The 22,714-nt window shown below is 35.6% G+C and overlaps 1 protein-coding gene across 1 annotated transcript in view; it reads right to left on the reverse strand.

The window, feature by feature from the left end:
* The window catches only part of RP1 (RP1 axonemal microtubule associated), a 217,828-nt gene that overhangs the window by 135,663 nt on the left and 59,451 nt on the right, over positions 1-22,714 (reverse strand). The window contains exons 13-21 of the mRNA XM_062633144.1: positions 20,788-20,891; positions 18,662-18,835; positions 17,837-18,049; positions 15,823-16,000; positions 13,870-14,001; positions 7,926-8,128; positions 4,176-4,265; positions 1,813-1,945; positions 1,390-1,541 (exon numbers count right to left, since the gene is read on the reverse strand). Coding sequence (XP_062489128.1) covers positions 1,390-1,541; positions 1,813-1,945; positions 4,176-4,265; positions 7,926-8,128; positions 13,870-14,001; positions 15,823-16,000; positions 17,837-18,049; positions 18,662-18,835; positions 20,788-20,891 — 1,379 coding nt within the window. The remainder of the gene's footprint in view (positions 1-1,389; positions 1,542-1,812; positions 1,946-4,175; positions 4,266-7,925; positions 8,129-13,869; positions 14,002-15,822; positions 16,001-17,836; positions 18,050-18,661; positions 18,836-20,787; positions 20,892-22,714) is intronic.

Consider the following 22,714-nt stretch of genomic DNA (forward strand, 5'->3'; position numbering starts at 1 on the left):
TGATTCTATGCATTATTTAGTGCATCCACCCAAAGAGTTCAGTGAAACAGAACTGATTTCCCAGTGATTTCACTTTTGCAATTTTACAGGCCATCTACACAAATTTCATTTTACTTATATAGTTAAAACACTGAGGTTATTGCCAAAACCTGCCAAAGATGTAAAGTAGTTGGGGTACTCAATCAAGAAACAGAAGAGTTAGTTTATCAGCATATTTAGAATTTCAAAGAGCTTACTAAGTGCAGAGCAGAATTCTCTGAATAAATCTCAGTTACAGCTGTGGTTGCTCAGAAAAGTTAAACTGATTTTGTAGCAAAACAGAAGCATACAAAAAATAGTCACTCAGGGAAGCTTTATTTTAAGTGATTTGCCCAATATTATGTAGAATATCTGTGTCAGGGATAAAATTAAGTTGTTTAAGTCAGCTCAACTGCCTCTGTCATAAAATGCCATATCCCAGGCCTGTTCTGCTGCTCCATACAATCCACTGTCTCACTCACCCATTTTCATAACAAAATGCACTTTGAACTACAACCCTTAGCCCCTGTATAAATAGTATCCTGAATTTACTATCAAGAATAACCCCTCTAGAAAATTCCACATAAATCCTGAATTTCAATTTCAAGAGAACTTTATACATTTAAAATTATATCAAATATATATTTTAAAATAATATAGCTACATCTGAGGTTTCCCAGCAGGTTATTTCTATTCTTGGCAATTTAGATACTAGTTTTTATTTTGTAATTAAATGTTCCACTAAGACCTTCATACCATTTGTTAGACACACTAATGCTAATTTTCGACACCTCATAAAGGAAGATACAAGCTAAATAGAAGGTCATAAGAAGGCTACTGGAAGGGCTAAGATTAAATTCAATAGTTCCTGAAATTCAACTGTACAACACTGCAGAAAATCAAGATGATGACCATTTTATTCATGGAGGAGTTAGGAGGTAATTTAATGAAAAATTACTTTAAAGCTATCCTGTATTAATCACAATACTATACATTAAAAAAGGTATATATAATGTATACATTTATACATTAAAAAATGCATAACAAACAGTCCTACTAAGATCCAAGATCCCAGAACCATTTCTGTGCACTTATTAGGAGCCAGCTCAACAGAGTAAGTTTTAAATTCATAGGCAGCTCTTACCATCATCCTTACAGGGGTTCTTCAAATAATTTTTCTTCCCCTTTTCCTGCCTGTATTTTTACTCATTCTAGTCATATCTGGATCAGCAGAAAATTATTTTCCTTAGTTCCTAAAAATTATTTTGGTAATAATAATAAAGGTAAACCTCTATGATCTTTTTTATTAGGTACCTTCTAAGGCACATACAAGTTACTTATATGACTAAACAAATGGTTTTTCAGACTTACCATTCCTCTCTGAAAAGTCACGGGTATACCAGTTTTATGTAGAAGTCTCAGACCAGAATCTCCTCTTTTTCCATAGATGCACAGATAAACTGCATAATCTGTATCAGTTTGCTCAAAGTCCCCAGTGTAGACATAAACATGGTATATGACAACTTTCAAAAATAATCAAAAGAAAAAATACAAGTTATGTGTAACACAACCAGTTTTATTCACTATTCAAGCTTAACTGAAAAGAAACAGTGCCATCAAGTCTTATTTGCAATTAATTTTCTGGAATATATTCTCCAGAAATCAGTCTATCTGTCTTTAACATTGCTAAAACCAAATATATGAATGTACAGCAAATGGAATATAATTCAGATTACATTAATACTGAAAATGAGGTAATATACACGTAACTATGCAGTTGAAGTCCACACATACTTGGATAGACAGGCTTTCCAGCTTCCACTACTGGAAGTTCACAAAGAGATTCTCTATTATCACGATTCTTTGACAACCAGGTGTTTGTTGGAAAATTCAGTGTTCTCTTGCTCTTTAGATGTTGCAGTGTCACCTAGAGAAGAAGCAATTCCAGCTGTGACTCAGTTCACTCTTTCTAGTGCTTTGCTTCTTAACAGTGAAACATATTTTTGTACCTTTTCTTCTATCTCAGAAAACAATACCATAACCAGAAAATATGACATACAAAAATGTAGTACGAAAACATTTTTATTTGGGCAACTACTTTGCAACTTGGCTTGTCACTAGAGAGGATCTTTACTCACACCTGTGATATAGCAGCTGAAACTGCCAGCCTTTATTCTTTGAATACACTCTGGACTTTAAAATAATGTTATTCTTGGAGCAAACAAAGCTGTAATTGAATATTGCTTTTTTGCCCCTAAAAAAAAAAGTCACCAATTCTGATTTCTGTAAGTGAGCCCCCTCTATGTAACACTGGAGTACTAAAGACTGAAAACTTTCTTGTAGGTGAGGTTAGGTGAGACTGAGCTTTGGAAGACATGGAAAGATTGAAACTTTTTTCATATTAAAATGAAAACAGGATGAAACTCTTCATTTGCATCCTTCTGAACTTTGGCAAGGAGAGGTTATGTTGAAATATTAAGTCAGTTTATATTATATTTGGCTCTTCTACAGCAGGAAGAACAAAAAACAGCCGGAGTACCAGCACCCTCTACATATTTCTCTGAAGTTAGTTAAAATTCGAATTCTGTAGTTATTTGCTACTGTACATTATTATAGCTCTCTTACTTGTTTCTTGTACCGACAGCAGTCTTTCCTCTCTTTTATGAGAGCAGTTTTTGTTGGTCTTGAATTGCAACAATGTTCACTACAATTTTTTCCATAGGCCTTCACTAGCAAAAGGAAATCAGTGCCAGAAAACTTTCTGCACTTGTGTTTTGAATGTGCATATTGCATGCATAAGCCTTGCAAACAAAATTATGAAAACAAGTATTCACTTTCAAACTCTAACATGTAGGAAATCAGGACAATATACGCCTTTATTTCACTTTTACAATAAAATAGTTTTTATAGTAAAATAAACACTGCTTTTAACACCAAAGGAGGTATTTATTCTAACATGAAATACAATTGCAGCAGTGATTCTTCATCTTTAATGTTTATTGGCAGAGCTCCCACTGCTGATTCATAACAACTGCAAATATTAACAGCTTTGTCAGAAAAATATAGCTTTCAACCTGATTTCTTTCCATGAAAATAAATATTTTAAACACAGGGTTACCCTATGAAATTTGGACTAGTATGTTAAAGAAATATTTTGTAACTACTGGGATGGAGAGTAGGATTCCTGCAACATTTTATCAACTGAAATATTTCTACTTACATTCAGTTTTGGCACAGTAACAGTTAAAGCTTTTGTGTTAATGCAGAATCCTTCTGGTTGCCTAAATCAGGCTTTTCAAGATTAATTAACTGCAAAGGATAAACTTCTGTTTTTTACAGATTCAAAGTAAGAAACAGAAGACAAATACTTAACCGCAATTCTGAATTAAATCTTACATGGGGGGTCAAGTGTCAACAGGAATTTAGTTTAAATTTAATCTGGTGAACAGCCTCAAATATTATGAGAAAAATAGAGTTAAAACACAACCACAGAGCAAGACTTAATTCATCAAACTGAAAAAAAGACAGCAATTTCTTTCTCTAGCCTACCCTTAAGCAAACTTTGTTCATTCTTCACATGCAGTTGTCATGGAATAATTGTTGCTACATCATTTTCACATTTTTCATAGATGGAATTTATAGCTATAATCTCCCTAACATACACTGAAGAGTGCAGGTAAGCTTCCAGAAAGCAAAACTTGTTAGAACCAATCAATACACTAAAAATCCTATCTATAAACTACATGAATTAGAAATAATTGCATAATAATCCTGCGTATTTCCAGTTCTCAGGAAATGGACTGTATCAGTGCTTTACATAGAAACACAGAACCATAGAATGGTTTGAGTTGGAAGGGATTTTAAAGATCATCTGGTTCCAACCCCCCTGCCATGGGCAGTGACACCTTCCACTAGACAAGGCTGCTCAAAGCCCCATCCAACCTTATCTTGAACACTGCCAGGAATGGGGCAGTCACAGCTTCTCTGGGCAACCTTCTCTGGTGTCTCACCACCCTTTTTTGTCATCTCTAAAGCACTAAGAATGTATCATAATCAGCTTTTTTGATTCATAAAAATATGGCTTCAGGAAAAGATGGGCTTTTAGTTCATATAAAAAGAAATAAAACATCAAAAAAAGTCACCAAAACAAATCTCACCCGTTGTAAGTTCCACTCTGAGTGTTCATTCTGTAATCCATCAAGTTCAATTCTTATCTTGTAGATATTCCCAATGTTTCTTATTTTGACCTGAAAAAAGCCAAAACAATGCAACATATAACTACATTCAAAAATACATATAACTTACACTTTAAACTTTTCCGTTAGAGGCTGTATTTTAATTCAGGAAGGCCATGTCTAATATAATAACACTGTATCCAATTCATGATAAAAGACATTTGAGTCACAGTCTCCCACACATACGGAAGTAGCATCACAATGGCAAGCACAGGCCTGTGAATTCTATGGCTAAAACTGTTACAGCCTTCAGGACACCTTGCCAGAAAAATACCCTAAACATTTCTCTTCCTGTATTTTCAATCATCACATGTGAAGTAAATTCAAAAACCCTGTTTTCATTTATACACAAACCCCATTTGCCCTTTATTTCTACATTTTGTCATTCATCCATTTTGTGCTATATTTCTGGAAAAAAAATATAGCTACACCACATTGGGAGGAAGAGAGGGAGGGAAGAGATACGTACAACTACATCTTTATCTTTCTAATTGGTTATAGATTTCTCTGAACCACTGTAGTATCTGAGTGTACAGGAACAGCACACAGTATTTGATTGGCAGATTTTGGCTTCTGTTTTGTCTAAGCATATTTCTGTCTATGCTCCAATTTGACCAGGTTATAGCCTAGTGAAATCACAGTGCTTGCCAGAGAAATGAGTTAGTAGATTTGAACTATTCAAAGTTTGAAGAGTAAAAAAATGTTGGTGAGGGCCATTCTTGAGAGCAATAAGAATATAAAATTTAATTCACTAAAGTACAGATCGCAAATTTTTCATAATGGAGCACAGCAACATGACCATAAACCCTAGTGTGTCAAAGTGAAGGACAGAAAACTCTTGAAGTCCTTAAAGAATAAGCTTTGAAAAGCTGGCAGACTTTGGAAGTGACTGATGTGTTTGCCTTCTCACTATGATTTGCAGTTACTTGCACTGTCACTGCACTTTCAAGCGTTATACATGCTCTTATGAAATCCCCAATCTATGCAACCCCATCCTATGCCACTTATCTGGGGTTTATTTGAAGTCTAGCCATTATTTAAAGTGAACATAAATCATTTTAGAGCATTTCTAATGTAGCGCTAGGGAAGAACAAGTGCTTTAGAATGTTATTTCTCAAAAAACAATTCTATTAGCAAAAGCTTGGTAACAGCCTAATCCTCTCCATCATTCATATTCGGAACAACTATTTTCACTGTATAAAAATTATTTTCTTTTCATTCTCTTAGAAACACCTACTAGTGTATTATCCACTCACTCATTCTTTACCTTCATTAATAAAAATACCTCTTCTCTTTTCAGAGATCAGAATTACCTCACTTCCTATATCAGCTTTTGGGCTGATACACAATATATATGTGTGTGTATATATTATGTATAATACACTTTCATGTTACAACATTATCATGCTTTAGTCAAAGATTTTTAGAAGCAAACAACTTTTACCCTTGATTTCCTGGACACTGAAATGCACTCAGTGAATCACAATGGTTGTTTGAGAAAGAATCTGTGGAATTCACACCTGTATTTGTATTTGTATTTGTATAGTTGCTACATTGACCTGAATTTCATCATTAACAAAATAAATACTAACTCCAGGCTTGCAGCACCGATGGGACATTACGATTCCTGTCTGTTCCATCAGCTTAAGAAAATAGCTTTGTTTGGTGGAGTCAGTTTCTGGTATCCTTGCTTATGCTGCATATTTCTCTCTATAAGTAGTCTTACTAGAGGTAACCTGGAGACTTTGGGATTAAAGCAGTAGTAAAGTAAGGTCATATACACAGCTTGACGTAAAACCCAACTATTGTCATTTTCTGCATTTCACAAAACAACTGAGTTCTCATGTAACATGAGATACTATCTTCTCATTCACAGAGGTGGTGTTCACTGAATATGCAGTGCTGTAATGTTGTCTGTTTATTCTAATGAATCTCTCTTTAGCCTTTTAGTTTAAAAAAAAATACATTATAATTTCATGTATCAATACAAAACATAAATGCACTGGACTTTGTCAGAATACAAAGAGTGATTTCTGCCTCAAACAAGCAGAGGTCTCCCAGACAAAAAAAACTCAGGTAGCCTTGGTTTTCTTCATGCACAGTCTTAGAAAATATTTTACTGGCAGTGACTACTCACCTGGCTAAGTTAACAGAGGGAAGACCACAGATTAATTCTACTCAAATTTTTCATAGTTGGGCATGCTGCTGATAAGTGAAAGGTTAAAAAAAAACTGATTTAAAATTGCCTCAGTATAACAGGCTTTTGAAATCTGTTTTCTTCATTGAAATCCTGGCCAGAGCTATGATTAAACTGATTTCTTAAAAAAATAGAATTTGGTATCTTCTGCTCTGGAAAATATCAGTGGAAACATATCAAGCTCAAAGATGTAAATGGTAAAAAAGAAGATGAATCTTTTTAAGTCTTACGTTCCTACTTTCATTTCAAGACTTATCCTGCTAAGCAAGTGCAGGATAAAGTTTGAAGAGGAAAAAAAGAAAAAAGAGCTCTTACTCAGAGGCTTTTTCTTTGTGGATTTATCTACTGCAGACTAAAGAGTGAAATGCACTTTGGTGACATTTGCTGTTTCATGCCTGAAAGCAATAGTGTCAAGAGAGATGTAAAGAATCATAGTAGTAGCCCCAGGTGCTGAAAGATTCTGCTCTCAGAAGATCAATATCCCCAGCACACAGCCATAGTGGGTAATATCTATTTTAGAGAAGAGAAATTGGTCCATCTCTTAAGAATGTATGGATTAACACTGCAAACATGCCATTACCCAAGGTTGCTTATAAATTATTCACTAATTAGGAGAACAGGATTCCCCACGGATCATGATATATAGCTTACATGCTTTTAAAAGGAACATTACAGTTGGTTACCTTCCTGCCTATGCCCTATTCATAGACAGTGTTATTATTAATATTATTGAGAGTAGCAATCTTGGTTTGTGCCAAAATTGTATTAGAAGAGTTGATGAGTGTGGAAAAAAAATCTGAACAAAATGTGATGAACATAACTTCTGCTTCAGTTAGCTGAAGACAGGAATGTGTTACATGCATCTCAGACAGAAAGATTTAAGTAAAACAAATTTTAGCCCCTTTGGTAGTTTCCTCCCATCCTATCTAGACATAATTTTCTTACTACAAGAGAGGTGAGGTTATTCTTAAATAATAACAGAACTCTGTGTTTTCATTTGATTGGGCTTTTAGTAATTCCATAGGTAAAACTTCAGGCATTTCTGCTATTTATAATATGGAGGCTGTAAGAAGGTTTTTCTTCCTAAACTGAACTAGTTCCACAGTATACATTTTATAGTATGCTTGAAAAATATATACATGAAGACTTAATTACCAAAGACACAAGTCTTACATCAGGCATAGTTTGTTTAGGAGTGGACAGTTTCTAAAGCTACTTTCAAATCAATTGCCTTAAAGAAATCGATTTACTCCCTCAGTTGTCCCATTTGGACTACTGTGTGAAGGACAGGGGGTTGAAAGAAAAAGTATTTCCTTTGTATGCACCAAGCTGATTTAATGCAGAATTCATAGAGATTAGATAGGGGTTTATTTTATGCAGTAAACATAGGAGAAAAACATTTTTTCTTTTCACATGACAGAATAATCTTTGGAAAGGTACATATTAAAATAATGTTCTTAGCCTTAACTAGCTACCTGAAATTCATCCTCCTGCCTGGGAAGAAACAGCTGCTTTCTGTTGTCCTTGCCAAGAGTTATTGGTCCAGCTACTCCTCTGTCTCCATATATCCAGAGAGAGATATTTGCTTCTGTTCCTGCATTTCCTGTCAGCATTGACACTCTCCATTCATCATCCGAAGGAAGGGGACACTCATCACCCTGGGGATTTCGCATTTCCTCTGTGAAATACAGAACATTAGTAGGAGACAAAAATCATCATGAAGCTGCCAGTTGCTGTTGTATCTTCAGCACATAAGGAGACCATAACAGAGAGAGGATTGTATTTTTCCATGGCAAGAGAGATAGTCTGAAAAGATTGATGTATGTTTCTTGTCTAGACCAAAATGTGCTGATCAGTTGAGCTACAAGAATCAGCTGGAAAAGAACAAGTATCTCTCACGTGCACTATCATCATATTATTCTTCATACATATTCTGATGTAGAGTAAGGATGCTGTGATGCAGAACTATGACATTTAGAAATGAGTAGAATTACTTGTTAATACTCCTCTAATGCCTTGTATTGGGACATTATCAGCAGAATCACATGTCTGAGAATACAGGTAATTTTTATTTCAAATGGAATAAAGAGAAGTCATTCAGGAAATTAACTTTCTTCAAGTTAAATATTAATTAAATACTGTAAAATACCCAAAAAAAAAAGCACAATGTAGCCTTGCCCAATTATACCTGTGCATACAGTGCCAGCATCTGGGCTAAGGCTGGTTCTGTATGAATAAGACAGTAGCAGCACAGTACCACTTTATGAATAAGTTTCATGGATTTAATGGATAAGCAAATATAATTTTGGAAAACAGGTATTTCACTTTAGAATAACACCTAGTGATCTTCCATCTCCCTTAAGAGAAATACATATATGCACAAAGATTTCAAGAGACACATCTGCACATGAGAATTGAAAAAATAGACTCTCTTTGGATAAAGAGTAAAGGAATTTAGTTTTGAATATTCTAATCAATGTGGAGTTTGCAAACATCGGGTGTCTGGAACACTACTTTTCAATAACATGACCACTGATCATGAAGTCCTCTCCAAAACAGGATCACAAGACCACAAGAATTTATAATCTGTTCTGACACAAGAGGCAGATATAAACCCTACATTTGAAAAGACGAACTAACACATTATCTGTATACTGTGCCCTGCAGGGGTTCCCAAACTGCTCTCCATGAGGCCTTTCCATGCAACTGCAGAGACTTCTAATATGCTAACCATAATGAGTATAATCTGTGCTGCAGATTCGTTTTCTTTTTTATCCCCCAGCTCATCCTTCATCCATTACACAGCTTTCTATGAACCAAGCTTTTGGAGGCCAGAGGCTCCCAACACATAATGATATTTTCTTACAATTTTGCAGAATTCATAAATAGCCACTGGTATGGATTTATTGAAGAATTCCCACCGCATCACTATGTATGTTTCTGCTGCACTATATACCTTGCTATTAGAGCCCTTTTTTTATTTGCTTGCTTAAAATACTGCACTGGGCTTCTCTGGGCTGGAGTTTTCCTCCTTCACTTATTAAACTGCCTTTACCTCAAAGCAAAATAAAAAAATAAAAAAAAAGAGAAAAACGTTAAAAAAGCACCAACAATCACTCACCTCCAGCAGAATGACACCCAGCTGGTCCCCAAGGAACAGCTGCTTCAGTTTTATTTCTGAGCATGACAATATATGGTATGGTGCATCTCTTTGTTCAGCTGGGGTCCATCCATCCTACCATCAGTAGGTTCCATCCTAAGCCCTTGCTGTTGTCACCCTCCCCCCAGCCTACTCACTGGGAAGGCAAAGAGAGAAACTGAGGTGGACTCAGTGCTGTGCAAGCACTGTTCAGCAATACCTAAAACAGTAGTATGTTATCAACACTGCTTTGGTCACCAGGCTAAAACAGCACCAGAACAGAGTCCTGTGAAGAAAATTAAGTCTATCCCAGCCAAGCCCATGTCTTTGAGCAACTTGGTCTAGTGGAAGGTGTCCCTGCCAGAGGAAGGGGGGTTGGAGCTAGATGAAACTTAAGGTTCCCTTCCAACCCAAAACATTCTATGATGCTACTAATATAAAGCAGTACCTATGACAGAAATTTGTAAAATTTATCTGTGTTTTGCTGCTAGCATTAAAATATAAGTTTGAAGGTAAAGTGAAAAACAGTTTTGAATCCTTGAGACCTGCTTTTCAATAAACTTTTATGAGCAACAAATTCCATATCCTGCTGAAACACCTCTAAACAAATTGGGTAAGCGAAGACGGATCAATTCAATACTGAGACATGGTCTTGATCTTCCCTTTAAATTTCCTTAAATGTCACTTTTACAATGTAAATAAATGCCTTTTCTCTTAAAAGTTGGACTTAAAATTAATTACATAGTTTCTTGAGTCGATTGTCCTATAGGTTAAATCAACACGGCAACTAAAGCACCAAACCTGAATTATGATGCACTAGCACTGAACTCTTAACTGATGTGGAATAACTGCACAGGTAATTGCAAAGGTATTAGGATCGAGTACCAGGTTACATGACAAGAAAGGACTAAATTCTGGAGTCAGGGAAATTTCAGCCTTGGTAAAGATTCTAAAATTAGGTTAATTTTTAAGAATTCAGAACTGCAATAGTATGGCTTTTACAACAGTGTTTTTAACAGTAGTAGTAGTAGTAGTAGTAGTATGACTTTGGAATTATCTGGATACAGTAATTTAGAAATAGGCAATAGTGTCATAAAAATTGCTGGGTTTATTAGATTATTCACCATGACTGAGAACAAGCTATTCTGAAAGAAAAAGGAAAATCCATACACTCAAATCAAAGCAAAAAGGCAAACATCTTGTATTTACCTGACTAAAAACTTAATTACACCTTTCTTTCACTAACTGAAAGAATGATAGCAAAATAGTTACTTGGATAATAAATATTTTTGAGAACTTGACTATATAACATTCTGTAACTGTAGTTACCTAGCTTCTCACCTATAACTCTGAAAGCTAGAGATTCTTCCAGCTATCTAAATGCACACCTTTCTTATATAGAGATGAATATTTTCATGAAATGCACAGGTGTTCAATAAGCATAGGGAATCCCAGGCTGCTCCTGTGCTTAGCACAAGATTTCCATACCTGGGCTTAAACCACGACAGTACCCTAAGCAGCTACGGCAACCTCAGACTATTATCTCTTGGAAACAATTACAATGCACAAACAATTCACAGGCTTGGAATGCTTTTTGCCTCATAATTTACTGGCTTTTCTTACAAATGGAAATCAGTGGCATTGATTTGCTACAGGCTAAAAATATTCCAGTCTGAAAAGAGCATTTGATGGTTACCCTGCATTAGTCACGGGAGCTTACACACTTCATGACACCATGCTGTAAATCTGTTCCGACAAAAATTCATTCTGATAGGTCTGCATGAGAATGGTGAAGTCACAGCCCTTCATGCAGTTTCATAAAAATAACTTTATTTTTGATTTACTTATCCTAAATCTAAAGCAAAAAGAAATGATCTTCTGAGACATGATTGTTATGACTGAGTGACACTTTTGAAGGGAACCATCAGAAAAACTAATCTTTAAAGCAGAAGCTTGGACACTAAAGTTGACACATGTTTATTACACCTTTTTGTATCATCATTTCCAATGTAATCCAAATGGAAATGAGATCAGAATTGATTAGAAACTTCTTTTCTCTTGTAAGTAAAATATATTAAATATTAATAGTAACTAACAGTATCCCAGACACACAGGAAAGGAACATGGTAGGTGTAGAAATAATTTCTCAGATATGTTAATTGTTATTTTTGAGGTTTTAGTGTCTTCTGCTTCATCTCCTTTACCCCTAGACTTTGTGGTCCTCTAGCTATGTATATAGTATTTCCCTTCTGTTTTGGGCAGTGCTTTTGATCCGTCTTGACTCTGTAAAATGGCATCTTGCTCGCATTTTAGCTGACTTGTTTCTGATGCTCATTCCATCCCATGAGCTGTTAAGTAAAAGCTGAGACCTACCATTATCCTTCTACAATGAAAGAAATTTTTTGAGGAACAGAGAACTCACACTGCAAGAGGAGAAGCCCCAAGTGCTGTGGCACAGTTTTCAGTTAAATTAATGCTAAATCAATTATTATATGTGAAAACATCCACAAAAACACAGCTACTGGTTAGCAGACACAGACATAAAAAAAGATGGCCTGGTCAGCCTACGGGTTAATCTGCTCTGTTTGCATTCTAAGTGTACTCAATACAATTACCCCTTTTTCAAATGTTATCTGGGAATGAAAAAGTAAATGAGTATTTAATGATTATCAGCTTAAAATTAAGGCTCACCTATACATATCAAAAGTCAATAACCTTTAAAGTGTTCTAAGTTAAAATATCTTACTAAAAATTAGCATCTCCTTTGAAGGGCAGAGTAACTTTGATATTTCTATTCATCTTGCATAAGCAGAGTGCAAATTTATGAATGTTAGAAATATTCCTTACAAAGTGCTATAGTTTCTGTGTAACCAATTTTACAGCAGATACTGCTTCTATAAAATGATCATTTGTATCCAACACTAAAATCATCCAGCTTCTTTGAAAACAGGTTTGATGGCTTGTGTGTTGTTGCCGTGGGTTTCAAATACAGCATATCTCACCAATTGCTGACAACCCACAACACTTTGGGAAGGCTAATACAGTGATACAACATGAATTCTGATAGATTAGAAACTGAAAGTGAGTATTTTGAGCTAAGAATGGAAGAAACATTGGAAGAAACAATTAATAGTAATTAATAATAATAATCCACACTTATGATTTGAACTAAGAGTTCAAACAATTTTTTTTTTAAGTCCTTACTGATACTTCACATTATACCCTATGAACAAGTATGGCATATTTGATGTCTTGTTCACATTGCCAGGCTTTTCATGTACTCTTTGAAACTGCAGACTGAGGACCAAGGTCAAAATCAAATCAGCAACCCACCTGAATTATTTGGTACATGAATGCCTTTGACACTACCTCCAGCTGACTAAACATGTCTGTCTTAGTGGAATCTCTAATATAACCTTGTCTTTAAAGCTCACTCAAAGTAACAGATATTTTTGCACCATGTGGATGTGCCTCAATATGCTGTGTGAAGCTCAATAGTCCCATTTATCCCTTCTGCTTTTCATGGCAATGTGACATGGTTCAGGCCGTGCAAACATCATCCTTGGGTACATTGAGATAAAAGAGAGGCATGAAGTAAACATAATCATCCCCTCTCCTTAAGAGATAAATCATTCTCCGTTTGACACATCTTCTTTGGTTACTAGGATGCCGAATACTCCTATAAAACTTTTTGAGTTTGGAAAACATTGTCTTCTGTGATTTATGCAATTTCTGTTGCTAAAGAAGAAAGTGGTTGTTTATTCAAAAAAAAACCCCATCCAGTAGACTATCATTCCAGAAGCATGATGAGAACATTGTTTATCTACTCCTACCTGCTAAAACACAGGCATAAAGCTAGCATGCAGTGCACCAAAACCTTCCTATTTCCCTCAGTGAATCATAAAGCAGAATATGTAAGAGACAGCATAAATAAGAAATATTCTGTTACTTTCAGTGATCTTTGGATTGGGCTCTGTGTCATAGCAACCTCTTCATTTCCACAAAAATAGCCCTTATGATAGATGGCTAGTTACTTTAAAAACAAAAGCAATGCAAAGTTATTCAACTGACAGATTATTGCCTTATCAGTAAACCACATTCTAATGTCCTTTTAAAAAACAATAACCAGTAATGTGTTTTATGTTGTATGTATGCATGTATAAATCAATAGTCTAGAAAAGCTATTCATTGGCCTTTCTGGGAAAAATCACTGCAAACATGCATGGAAGACAGACATAACACAATGGTGTACCACAGCTACTTCATAAACTGTTTCTTACTTGAGGGTGGAAAAGTTAAAGAACTTTGAGATATTGGCTTCTGGGCTTTTGCTGATTGGAACTGAGATTCACTGAAGTCTTTTTTCTCTTGATTGGGTGCTGCAGATGTTCCCATAGGCTTTTCCCGGCCAACTGAAACAATGAAATGTAAATTTTGTCACTAGCTTCAAAACATTTCCTTTTTCTTGCTTGGAAGCTTCACATACATTCAGTGACAAGTGCTAATAACAGATCTCACAATTGTTCAACACAGTGGACATTGAAATTGTTACTCTAAGTATTGCACAGCCAGTAGCAATAGGCTTTTATATTTAGTAGCTTGCCACAAAAAGGGTAAAAAAAATCTGGCATGCCAATAAAGCCCTTTTGCTGCTTTGAAAATCTGAGTAACTATTTAACATGGATGCATGAATAAAACGACTAGTTAAAATGCAGTTTTCCCTAAAATAAACTTCTCCACCCTCATGATGTTTTCTTTAAGAGTGAACGCTCAAATGAAAACTGCTAGAGGCAATTTCTGATAACAAAGTACCAAATCTTGGTTGTTCTCATGGAAAATATTAGCTCCCTTCATCTTACTTTTACTGAGCAACAAGGATTCAGGAGAACTGAAGCCTGTAACAAAGTAATATTTAGCTTTATTTTAATGGCATCAGTAAGCCCTGCTTTGTTGAGAATTCCCATTGAAAAGACTGCTCTTCCGAAAAGTAACAAAGAAAAATATACTTTCCTCATTTCTACAAGGACACAGTGACCAAAATATTCTTGTCACCTTGCAACAAGTAGGGACTGAATGGTAGGGGTGCTGTTACAGTGACTTTCATAATGTTTCTGTGTGTCTCAGTAACAATACACATAGAACAATTAACAATAAGACTGGTTGTACATTTTGATAATTTCTCTTGAAGATAAGATCAAGCTCATTCAAGATGAGCTTGTTCTGCTTGTGCCTGGCAAAAAACCTGACTGATTTCTTCAATTTCAAATATCCAGTTTAGCTTTCTCATGAGATTTTTCATTTCTTGATCTCTAGCAATGTCCACCAGAGAATACAAGTGCTTAATTCCACTGTTTTCTGCAGTTATAATCCAAGTCAGCTGGCTGTGTTTGGTAACTAATTGTCATAGAATCATAGAATATTTAGGGTTGGAAAGGACCTTAAGATCACCTAGTTCCAACCCCCCTGCCATGGGCAGGGACACCTCACACTAAGCCATGCCACCCAAGGCTCTGTTCAACCTGGCCTTGAACACAGCCAGAGATGGAGCATTCACAGCTTCCTTGGGCAACCCATTCCAGTGCCTCACCACCCTAACAGGAAAGAATTTCCTCCTTATATCCAATATAAACTTCCCCTGTTTAAGTTTTAACCCTTTACCCCTTGTCCTGTCACTACAGTCCCTAATGAGGAGTCCCTCCCCAGCATCCCTATAGGTCCCCTTCAGATACTGGAAGGCTGCTATGAGGTCTCTACACAGCCTTCTCTTCTCCAGGTTGAACCTGGAGAATTGTCCAACGAATTAAAATTTTCATTCTTCCTCAGGAGAAGAGACCAGCACACAATCCAGTTGCCATGATCCAGAGTGTGCAGAGAGCTAATTTCTGAGTCCTAGTTAGTTGACTAACACAGGTCAGCTCCCTAGTGAGGAAGATTTTGGACCACAATAGCTCTCAAATCTGACTATGGGACAGAAGAATCACTTAATGAATATACTAGTAAAAAAAAAAAATTTCTTCCACATCATTTATTGCTATAAAAATAGAGAAAAGTAGAGAAATTAGCTAAGTATGCAGGAGAAATTGTGTGCATACAGTAAGTTTTTCAGCTTTAAAATTACCAAAAGAGGATAAGTAAAATGGTTTAAATTTAGCTTTTACACTTTTGCTTTGATTTTTTTCAGTTAGAAATACTAATCACTAAGGCAAACTGTACAATGTTAAGAAATCACATACATTTGATGACCTGTGGGTAGAAAAAAGTGTTCTTCTCTCCAGCATTAATGACTGGCTTAGTCTGGCCATCTGGCAGGAGACCAACATATATCCCTTTATGTTGCACTGATTCTAGACTGACAGATCCAGTTTCCAAATTCTTCTCAATTCTAAAGTGACAGTATTCATCACCTGTGCCCTGAGAAATTGAAAACAAAACATGAATTTAACAACTGAACTGATGGAGCAAGGCAAGTTGGATTTTTTTTAGGAATTAAATATTACTACATTCTAATAACATTTCAGATTAATTTTAGGTTCTTCACAACATGCTGCACTAATACACACACAAAGACATACCTGCACCATATTCCTGTTTATTCCTTTGTGACCAGAAAGATTGATCACATAATTTGAGTGAGTGAAAGACCACATATGAAAACATTAATTTATGTTAGGATTTAGGCAAAGTCTAAGATATATTCAAAGGATTACCCCACTTAAACAACTTTCAGATGATTAGGGAATGTGAAAATACCTAATTTGGAAATCCGAGTATATTTATATACAAATTGGTACATAGCACAATTTGCTAATGCTACCCATGTAACATCTATTAAATATGCTTTTGTTCTTTTCATGAACTGCAACTCTTAACTTTTTTTCCTCCATTTCATGGCACTTACAAGATTAATCTCAAAGCCTTTACACAATCAAAGCCTCAATAGACCTCTACACCATGCCACCTTTTAATAGCAACAAATTAGCATGTCGGTTGGTTTTAAAGCACACAGGACCACACACAAATGTAGCAGCCACAGTAATATGGCTGAGACATCAAAGCCTACCTAGTTTTCAGAATATCCTTCTGGCCAGTACCAAATACAGACTATAAAAATCCTAGTATAACATGTTCAGAGAAGAGCACTCACTCTCATATTACACTTTTAACCTCAAAATACACTAACTGCTAAAGAAGAACATGCAAGTTGTACATTAAATACTCCTTTCAATCCAGACGTCCTAGTGAAGGCACTGCTGAAAAATTAAGCCTATATTCAAATATGGTACAAATATCTTAATCTCTGATCAAGCTATATTGGAGTCAATGACAAAGCTCTCATGGACCTCACATCTGAGTTCTTACACAGCTCTATTCCATACTCATGTTGAAAATCCCAAATAAAAATTATGTGAGATATTTTAACTTGGATGAACAGACTCAAACTGCAAGTCAGTGCAATACCCAGTTGCTTACCTCTTAATGACTCTTTAGTGGAGGTTATCATCAATTTATTTAGATTCAATACCACTTTAACCCCCTATGTTTGTGTTCTCACATATTCAAAACTATTATATCAGTTCATATCAGCAAACAGTTATGGGATTAGTAAACATTGAGTCTAATGAGCAAATACTGATGCCTCACTCTCCTTTTTGCTCTCAAATGTAAATCTGCAACAGTTAAACTCCTAGCAGATAGAGAATGAGTCCCAAAATCAGAATATTTCAACCATCCACCAAGCTGAGTTTAGTTATTACTAAATATGCAAACTACTGGTGAGGTATTTGAAGAATAAACTGTATGTGGTTGCCTGATGAATTTTAAAACAAAACAAAACAGCTTCTTCATTTCAGGCAAAACAATCATTTGTAAAAGCTGGGACACCAACATTGCTGCAACAATTTCCAAATTCACACCAGCCTAACTGTGGTTGTTTAACAAAAATCAAATTAACAGAACAGAGTCTTGACAGAGTCATCAACTCTCTCACAACACATGAATTTTAACTACATCCACGTTCTGAGTAAACATCTAATCTGATCTTTACAGTCAAGTGTCAAGTAGACATGACAGCATCTCTCGCTGTATCTTTCTATCTTTCCTTGCGCAAATGAAGTAAAAGATCTGAAAATTTCTAAATCTGAACTGTTTTTTCCAATTTTTATCCAAGCAAGTAAAAAACATTCTCTCCTATCACTGACAATTTACTCAAACTGTCTCCACAGAGAAATATAAACAAGAAATGCTTACTGTTCCATTACACTGGTCATCTTTGATCTTCAGATACATCCTTGGGTTTCTCACACTTTCAAACATGCAGAGTCCAGAGCCAATTTTATGCACCTTCCAGTAGGATTCTGGCTGCTGCGGACCTGCTCCACTGCAGCTCCCATCAGGTCTAAGCGACAGAGCCTGACAGAGGCTTGTCTTAAGCAGAATGATGGCACCATGGTGAAACACACCCTGCAGATCAGAGACAAGAAGTCCTTCTTCAATAGCACAGTTTTTCTCCATATTAAACTTTGATATTGATAGTGCTCACACTGTTTTATTTCAAGCACTTATTCATGCATAAAACATAGTGAGTCCCAAGTAAACCAAGAATGTCTTCAGTCTTTAAATATTTTCTGCTTTCTGTGCAGACATCAACCTAAAAAGTGGAAAATCTTCCCTACTTTTTGTTGTTCAGCAGCGCAAGTACAACATCCAGAGCACATGGTCAAATTAAGGAGCTTATCTCTTTTTCCTCTTTTTGGGTAATTTCCCATGCAGCTCTCCTGTAGGTACCTACCGTCCTACTTTTCCAGGCTTTACTACAAAGCTGAGACACACATCTCGTCTGCGTTATAGCCCACCCCAGTTGGTATACCACCTGCAGTATTGGCATCTCTCGTCCCAGGAGGGCAGGAAAGGGAAATTTGGCTAGTGCCACCTACTTGTTAAACTGTAGTTTAGCTCCACCTGGTGGAAAAGGATCACTCTTATAGCTTGCAATCCCCTGACATTTGATAAGAAATCTTCTTTATAACAGTAAGCTTTAGAAGGGCCTCTGTAATTTGTCTCTGCCCATCTTACCTTGACATGCACAACAAATTCTTTGGAAAGTCCAGCATATCCTGTCGTTTCGTCAGGTACTTTGCCGTGAAGATTGAAAGTGATGGTGTGCCCTGGGTTCCTGGCTGACTCAAGAATAGCACAACCATTCGGTTGAAGGTGAACACAGAGCTCACAGCATGCTTTGTCTTTGCTCTAGCATAGCCAAAGTGGAACTAATAAGTTATATGAACTATATGGCAAGATCCAAAACAGAGTATCACAATATAGGTTCTGAATTTTTGGGTTTCCACAATACTGACAGTCAAGTATAAAAACATCTTTATATTTTTCAGATTTGAAGTCCTAATGCTTAAGTCCTAAAATTGTGGACTCTCTGGAATCTCAGAGGAAAGGTTCATCTTAAATTCACAGAGATCTGAAGATAACATGAAAGATACCTGGGTGCCTCAGTTGGAGATTGTTTTAGTGTTGCAGCCTACATATATGAAGTATAAAACTGACATAAACAGAAAATGAACTACAGGAACTCTCTGCCACCAGCCCCCCTCCTTTTGCCTCTGTGTTTATCCTCATTTTTTTATACTGTTAAACACCCAGGGAGACATAAGTTTTATGTGAAAAAGTAAAGAAATTTGCTATCCATGTTTGCCCGTTCAGGTTTGAATACTCTGTGATTCCCTTGTATAAAAGACACAGTATACAAAACACATAATTAAGTATTTTATCAACTCCATCAACATTCTCATTTTTAAATAAAACTAGGTTTTTAATGAATGTAAAATGCTAACAATCATCCCAATAACTTAAAAGATTTCTAGCTTACATCATCTAACATTTTTTCAGCACTTTTAAGACTTCAAAGAATCAGTATTTCTAGGGAAAATTTTCATTTCCATGGCACTTTCTAAAGAAAAAGCCTCATACTCAAAAAAACTTGTCTATCAGATTCAGTATACCTTCAAAAGTAAAGGAAGAAATGTATGGATTTCTGAAGAGCTTGTGAAAAGAGTGAGCCAATATGTCCTCAGAGTATAATTAGGTATGTACCATAAAAAATTTGTAAATTTTGTGTTGCCTTTTTGCTTTACATTTACTTATTTTCATTCCAAGGACCTCGGCTAGTTTTAAATGACAACATTTTTTTACAATCCATGGGAAAAGGAACATCTTACACAACTAAAAATAATAAAATTGAAATCCAGATTTTCCATAGGTTGCTCAAAATCATAAAGCATGTCAGTAGCAAAGCAGGAAAGAGAAAGTTCAAATTTAAGTACCCAATAAATACAATGAAATATACTGCAATGTGACAGACTGCAAGGGATTCTCTGTATCAGAATTACACTAATGAACATGAGCATCAGAAAGTCCTGCAAGGAGGTCTCACAGTTTGCATGACAGCCTGACACTAGCCCCACTGAAAAACCTACTAACTCTACTGGGAATATTCTATACTCACCCATGTTAATGCACATGATGTGAAAGAGGAGTGGGACCAGCTCTGTGTATGAAATTATTAACTGGATAAATAAGGGGAAGAAGAACTTGAAAATGTGAAAGGGAAACAGCTTCTTTGCTCACCATGAGTTTTATAAAGAACTAACTTCTATAACTCAACTTGCCTACTTGTATACTGCAAGTGCTGAGAAAGAAAGGCCATAGTAAGACTTTGAAGATGGGAGGAAACAAATCAAAGTGGGTCTAACCAAATGTGGTGTATATTAGTTGGCTTATGACAGGCATGTTACTTAGAAAAAGACATAAAGGAAAAAAGGACGTTTAAAAATCAATCTTTAGAATTTACACGTATTAAAAAAAAAAAAAGAAAGAAAAAAAAGAGGAGAGATAATAGGGCATTGCAGGTACCTTGTCAGCATGTGGCAAGCTGATATAAATTACAGCTTGGAATGGCCTGCTATTCCTGCGTCAAATAACTTATTCTATTGAAAAATCTTAGCAGAGAATAAAAAGTAAACTGAAAGAAAACAAAGCCCTGTATCTAAATTCACCTGTTCATTGGCAATATCGTGGGTTCAGTTCTGCAATTCTTAATTCTTTATCTGATTGGAAACGCAATTATTTATTATTTGAATCAGGCAATGGCATGTAATTATGAAGCAGAAATCAGTAACAGCATTTCCTACCTTTCCGATTACATGGCCATTGACAAGAGCAAGAGCAAGACGTGGAATCTGATGACTGCTGAATATACATATATTTCTCCTTTTGACATTTACATCAAAAATGCCTAAGAATTAAATGAAAAAGATGATAGCATTATGAAAGTATTTTAATTCATATTTGCATTTAATTACAATTGATGATTTATCATTTTCAAGGGAAAAGAATAACTGAATTGCTTAACTCAATAGATCAAAGAATCCTCTCATTCCTTCAGGAAAGGACATCCAGAGACTACTGTATGCTTCACTGCCTTGAGGAGAAAAACCCTGAGAGCTAATAATAAGACACAATTTTGGTTTATTGGTGTATATGCTTAAAAAAATCCATAAAAAGGAGCCGAGGACTCTGGCATAATGAATTGGGCTTTTGCAACAAATTTACATAATAAATAACAGATGATGTAGGGAACGTAAAGCTCTCAGGTAGGAAAAGGGAATTTATTTTCTCTATATCCATATCAGAATTTGTAAAGCAAATCTTTCAGCATAGCTCATGGCTTCTAAAATTCTAAATCTGGTCAATTTTCCAAACAATTACCTCTTACAGCTACAAAATTCTGATGAAAACTAAAGTAGCGCCATTTTTATTGCTCCCTGCAGCAACACCTCGTATTTTTAAACTGTTCTACCAGTACATTATGTTGCCTATTTGTAAGTTGCAGCTGCTCCTGAAGGAGTCCATAATGTAAGATTTTCAGAGTGTCACTGGGAACATAAGAATCATGCAGCCAAGGATCATTGTGTCCATTGGGATAATGCCACAAATAATAAAATACAGATGGGGCTTCCAGTCCCTTGCACAAGATAGGAAGGACACATAACTGTAACAATGGGTATCTGCTTTCAGAGAGAGATAAAGCTTCCTGAGAAATTAAAACACCCTAGACCAAATCATCATCTGGTATAAGTTGCCATTACCACTTTGAAGGCCTTTGAGTTACGTTGCTTTAGATCTGTTATCTGAAATGCAGAGTTTTGTATTCAGAAAGATAGGTGGATAATTTATGTCAGAGGACTTTATTCCAAAGCATACACAAGGAAGCAGAGCCCCTAAATGAAAATTTAAACAACCTTCCCAAGTCAGTGCTTGTGAACTTCTGTTGCACGTTGACTATTCTACAGACTTTGTAAATTACTCCACAAATAACTAAAATAAATCTGACAAAAGAGAGAAAGATGTTGTTCTGAAGGCACAAGAGTTGGATGATAGGTGTCTGCATTCATTTTGTACTTGTGTTTGCTTTTCACTCTGATCTGTAAAAAAAGAATGCATTGTTATTCCTGTATCTCTAACTCTGTTATAAGAGCAGCTTGTTCAGAAAAATAAAGCTCTTTTTGATTACCAGTTTAATTCCTAATTATTCCTAAATCTTTGGGAGGTCGCAGATCACACTACTAATTTTTATGGCTTCCAATTAAATTTATTAACAGTCAGTTTATACCAATTTTGTCTTTAACTTTCTAATATATTTAATTATATTTATCATCTTTACTGATATTTATTAGTCATGCATCACATTTTACACTTAAACAATTGTACATATTATTAATTAAATATTGTGGAGATAACATTCATGAATTTCACATCTAACATGTAAAAACATACCAAAAAGGTACAGAATGCAATAAAGATGTCATATTTGTGTCTGAAAAATACCACTTGAAATGCATTAATTTATAGAAAGGACAGTGCGTCTAGATGAAAATCATTAAAAATTCTGCAGTGTGAAGTTGAATTCTGTATATTAGAAGATTATGAGCTCTGTGATGTCTAAATGATCTAATTTGCCTTAATCAAATCAGATACAATCCATCAATTGAAGACACATCATTTAAGAGCAGCAAATATGTGCTTGCTGCATCAGTACAAATTAGAGACCAAACTCCT

The sequence above is a fragment of the Pezoporus occidentalis genome, unplaced genomic scaffold, assembly GCF_034315485.1.
Source record: "Pezoporus occidentalis ecotype Australia unplaced genomic scaffold, CSIRO_AGI_Poc_V1 ctg4, whole genome shotgun sequence".
NCBI classification, from domain to species: domain Eukaryota; kingdom Metazoa; phylum Chordata; class Aves; order Psittaciformes; family Psittacidae; genus Pezoporus; species Pezoporus occidentalis.